Below are 4,018 nucleotides of genomic sequence, written 5' to 3' on the forward strand. Positions count from 1 at the left end.
GAAGTTGAAATAATTTGTAAAATTTTAGATATGGTTACTTTAATAACGGTTACGTAATTAAAAATGCCTGATATGAGTGGGTAATAGATAAATAAACTTTCACGAATCAGAACTTGATAGATTATTATTAAAAAAATAATTTTTTATTAACAATTGTATGTTATATTGGTTTCCAATCCAATTCAAATTAATGCACAAGCATTTCAAAACAAAAATAAATGTATTTCTTATTTTTAAAAATAAATTTTATGAACAAATTTGTAGTTGGAGCAATCCTTAGGAGCTTGAGGTACAAATAAGTGTTAGAATGAAGAAATTTTCGGTTAAAGTAGCTCACTTTCTCAAACTGAGGAATTGTTTATGAACTTTCTTTATAACAATCAGGGTTATGAAATAGCAGTATTCTTCACTGAAGAATGACTGGTAAGTCCAACAAAAAATGTTTGAAAATAAAGTACCTTAAACACACAAAGATTTCTCAAACTGGGCATTTTTTTATAACAATAAGAAATGTATTTAGTGTTGTTTTCTAATCTTTTTATATAACTTTAAATTGCAGTGAAAACGAAACTTACTTGATAACTATCCAAAATAATTGTTAGTAACAAATTATTCATTTATAATGAACAATAAAATTATAGAATTATAATATTATTATCATTTTTAATTAATTGCGTGTTATTAAGGCAACAATATCTTTAATTTTATAATTACTTCAACCTAACGTCGAAATAAAATAATTTTTCTTATAATCCGGACCCGAAGGATTTCTCAAGAATTAATTTCAATCGAATTAATAAAAAAACCTTTTTTAATAAAAAAATCGAAGATATGGTATCAAGGTATCAAAAAAAAAGAAAAAATAAGAAGAGAGGAGGTAAAGAAGGAGAAGGGGTGTAAATTGGATGATTAGCAATAAAATAAATGGCGAGTAATCAAGTGGGCAGTGGGAATGGGCAGAGCAAAAGTATTTAAAAGGAAGGAGAGGTGTAGATGGAAAATGAGTGTAGATTGGAAGAGCAACAAATAAATAAAGGGTGAAGAATTAATGCGACAATGAGAATAAGTAGAGAAAGGGTATCAAGATATCAAGAAGGAAGGGAGAGTAAGGAGAGGAAAGGTGTCCATGGAAAAGAGTGTAGATAGGAAGAGTAGCATTGGAATAAAGTGTAAGAAATAAAGGAGAGAATAGGAATGAGTTGAGCAATAGTATCAGTGATTAAAAAAAAACGAAGAGTAGGAAGAGAGGAGGTAAGGATCGAGGAAGGGCGTGGGTTGGATGATTAGCAATTAAATAAAGTGCCATGAATCAAGGGGACAGGAAGAGTGAGCAGAGCAAAAGTATCAAGACGTAAGGGAAAATAAGTAGATGTGAAGTTGAGAGGGGTCTGGATTGGATGAGTAACAATTGAATAAAGGGCGAAGAATAAAGCCGACAGTGGGAATGGGTAGAGCAAAGGTATCAAGGTATCATGAAGAAAGCGAGAGTAAAAGATTTAGAGGCGATGGAGTAGAGAGAATAGAGATGGAATGTGAATTGGATAAGTAGCAATGTAATAAAGGGTCAGAAATGAAGTTGACAGTGGGAATAAGCAATGTAATCGTATCAGGGTATTAAGAAGAAAGCGAGAGTAAGGGGAGGAGAGGTGATAATAGAGATTGGTTGTGGATTGCAAAAGTAGCAATGAAATAAAGGGCGAGGAATAAATGAAACAGAGGGAATGGGCAAAGAAAGTGTATACATGTCTCAAGAAGGAAGCGAGAGTAGTGAGAGGAGGGATGAGGATGGAGATGGAGTGTGGATTGGATAAGTTGCATAGGAATAAAAAGCGAGGAATGCAGTGGATAGTGGGAATGGACAGATTAAGGTATAAAGGTATCAAGATATCGAAGTATCAAGATATTAAGAAGAAAGGAGTAACAGAAAGAGAGTAGTTGATACTAGAGAAGGAGCGTGAATTGGATAAGAAGCAATTAAATGAAGGGCAAGGAATAAAACAGTGAATGAAAATCGGTAGAGCAAAAATATCGAAAAGGAAAGGAGAATTAGGACGAGAACGGTTTGAACGAAAAAGGGATACGGATAGGAAGAGATGCCTTAAAGTATAGAGTGAAGAATAAGACGGCTAGTGGAAATGAGCAGGGATAAGGTCAAGTCGTCAGGAACAAAGCGACAGTAAAGGCATTAGATGTGATGATAGAGATAGGATGTGGATTAGATGAGTAGCAATGTAATAAGGGCTGAGGAATGAAGGTCACATTAGGAATATGCAAAACCAGGGTATTAAGGTATCAAGAAGAAAGCGAAAATGAAGGGAGGAGAGGTGATGATAGAGATGAAATGTGGATTTTATAAATAGACATTAAATAAAGGGCGAGCAATAAAGGAAACAGTGGGAGTAGGCAAAGTAAAGGTATACAGATGTCAAGAAGGAAGGGATAGTAGTGAAAGGGAGAGTAGGAAGAAAGAAGGCGAGGAGGAAGAACGGGTGTGGATTGGATGAATAGTAATTAAATAAAGGGCGGGAAATCAAGGGGACAGTGAGAATGGTCAGAGAAAATGTAGCAAAATATCAAGAAGAAAGGGAAAGTAAGGAGTGAAGAAGTGTAGATAGAAACGGGGTGTGGATTGAATAAGTAATAATGAAATAAAGGGCAAATAATACAGGCGAAAGTGTACATGGGCAGAGTAAATGTATCAAGGTATCAAGAAGGAATGGTGAGTAAAGAGAGGAGAGGCGTAGATGGAAGAGGGGTGTGGATTGGATGAGAAGCATAGGAATAAAGGGTGAGGCATTAAAGTGACATTATGAATCGGCAAACCAAGGGTATCAAGGTATTAAGACGTAGAGGGGAGTAAGGAGAGGAGAGGTGATGATAGAGAAGGGGTGTGAATTTGTTAAGCAGTAATGGAATAAAGGATCAGGAATAAATAGGGAGAAGTGAAGCGGATAGTGGAAATAGCCAAAGCAGTGGTATCAACGAATAAAAAAATTGGAAAGTAATGAGAGGAGAGGTGAGAATGGGGAAGGAGTGCGGATGGGATGAGTAGCAATGAAGAGAGGTAGCGAGAATATGCAATGTGAGGGTAGGTTGAACATCAAGGATGAAAGGTGAGTACGGATAGTAGGGAGAGGGTCGTGATTGTGGAGGAGGGTTGTGAGAAGGATTAGTACAAAGGTGGGAAGGGTGAGAAAGAGGAAGAAGATGGACCTATTAGGAATTTAGTTCATTTTAATTAGAAAAAAATCAATTGTATCTAAAGAAATGAATTGGCGTTCAATAATCTTCTTCTGACATGCAATTTATTTTAATGAGTTGGCTTTGAGAGGAATTTTTAGAAGTTAAAAACAAAAAAATAAAATAAGTTCTGAATTCCGGTTGGAAACCCTAGACTGATTCCAAGTTCACGAATGTAATATTGTACGCAATTATGTAGTAGGTAGCGACTTTTAAGGTCAGACGTTAGCGTGATTCGTATTTGTTTCCACAGATGGTCTAAGATAGGATCTTGGCTTTCGTGCGAAGAGTATTCCACTTAATTTTCTTGAATTACTCCGGGGTTGTTATCGAAGATGGAGTGATGAAGAGGTTCATGATTCTGTTTTAGGTTTAGTGTAATTTAAAGCGGGACCGATTTGGCCCCGGAACTGATCGTACCTTCCAAGATCCAAAAGGCTGTCCAAAATGTTTACAGCCCTTGCGTGTGTCGAGGGTGTTATTGATTCCTTCAGGCCTGGATTACCAGGATGAATAAGGAGCACTAGGACGACACCAAGAATGGCATTTAGCAAAGACGTCAAGATAAAGTAGACCAGAGTTCGAACGGCTATCATTCCATTCATTCTGGCATTTAAACTCGCTGAGCCTGAAAAAAAATATATTTTTGTTAAATCAAATACAATTAAAATATAAATAAAAAATAAAATAAATAAATTCTGTGGAATTTCGTTGGAATCCGAGTTTGTAACCCGAAAGTCTGAGACCGATTCCTTCTGTTGGTTTTTATACATTTCAC

At 35.9% G+C, this 4,018-nt stretch overlaps 1 protein-coding gene across 1 annotated transcript in view; it reads right to left on the reverse strand.

Annotated features, from left to right (window-relative positions):
- The window catches only part of LOC117178968 (excitatory amino acid transporter), a 65,361-nt gene that overhangs the window by 26,063 nt on the left and 35,280 nt on the right, over positions 1–4,018 (reverse strand). The window contains exon 3 of the mRNA XM_033370564.1: positions 3,661–3,868. Coding sequence (XP_033226455.1) covers positions 3,661–3,868 — 208 coding nt within the window. The remainder of the gene's footprint in view (positions 1–3,660; positions 3,869–4,018) is intronic.

The sequence above is a fragment of the Belonocnema kinseyi genome, chromosome 8 (assembly GCF_010883055.1).
Source record: "Belonocnema kinseyi isolate 2016_QV_RU_SX_M_011 chromosome 8, B_treatae_v1, whole genome shotgun sequence".
In the NCBI taxonomy this organism is placed as follows: Eukaryota; Metazoa; Arthropoda; class Insecta; order Hymenoptera; family Cynipidae; genus Belonocnema; species Belonocnema kinseyi.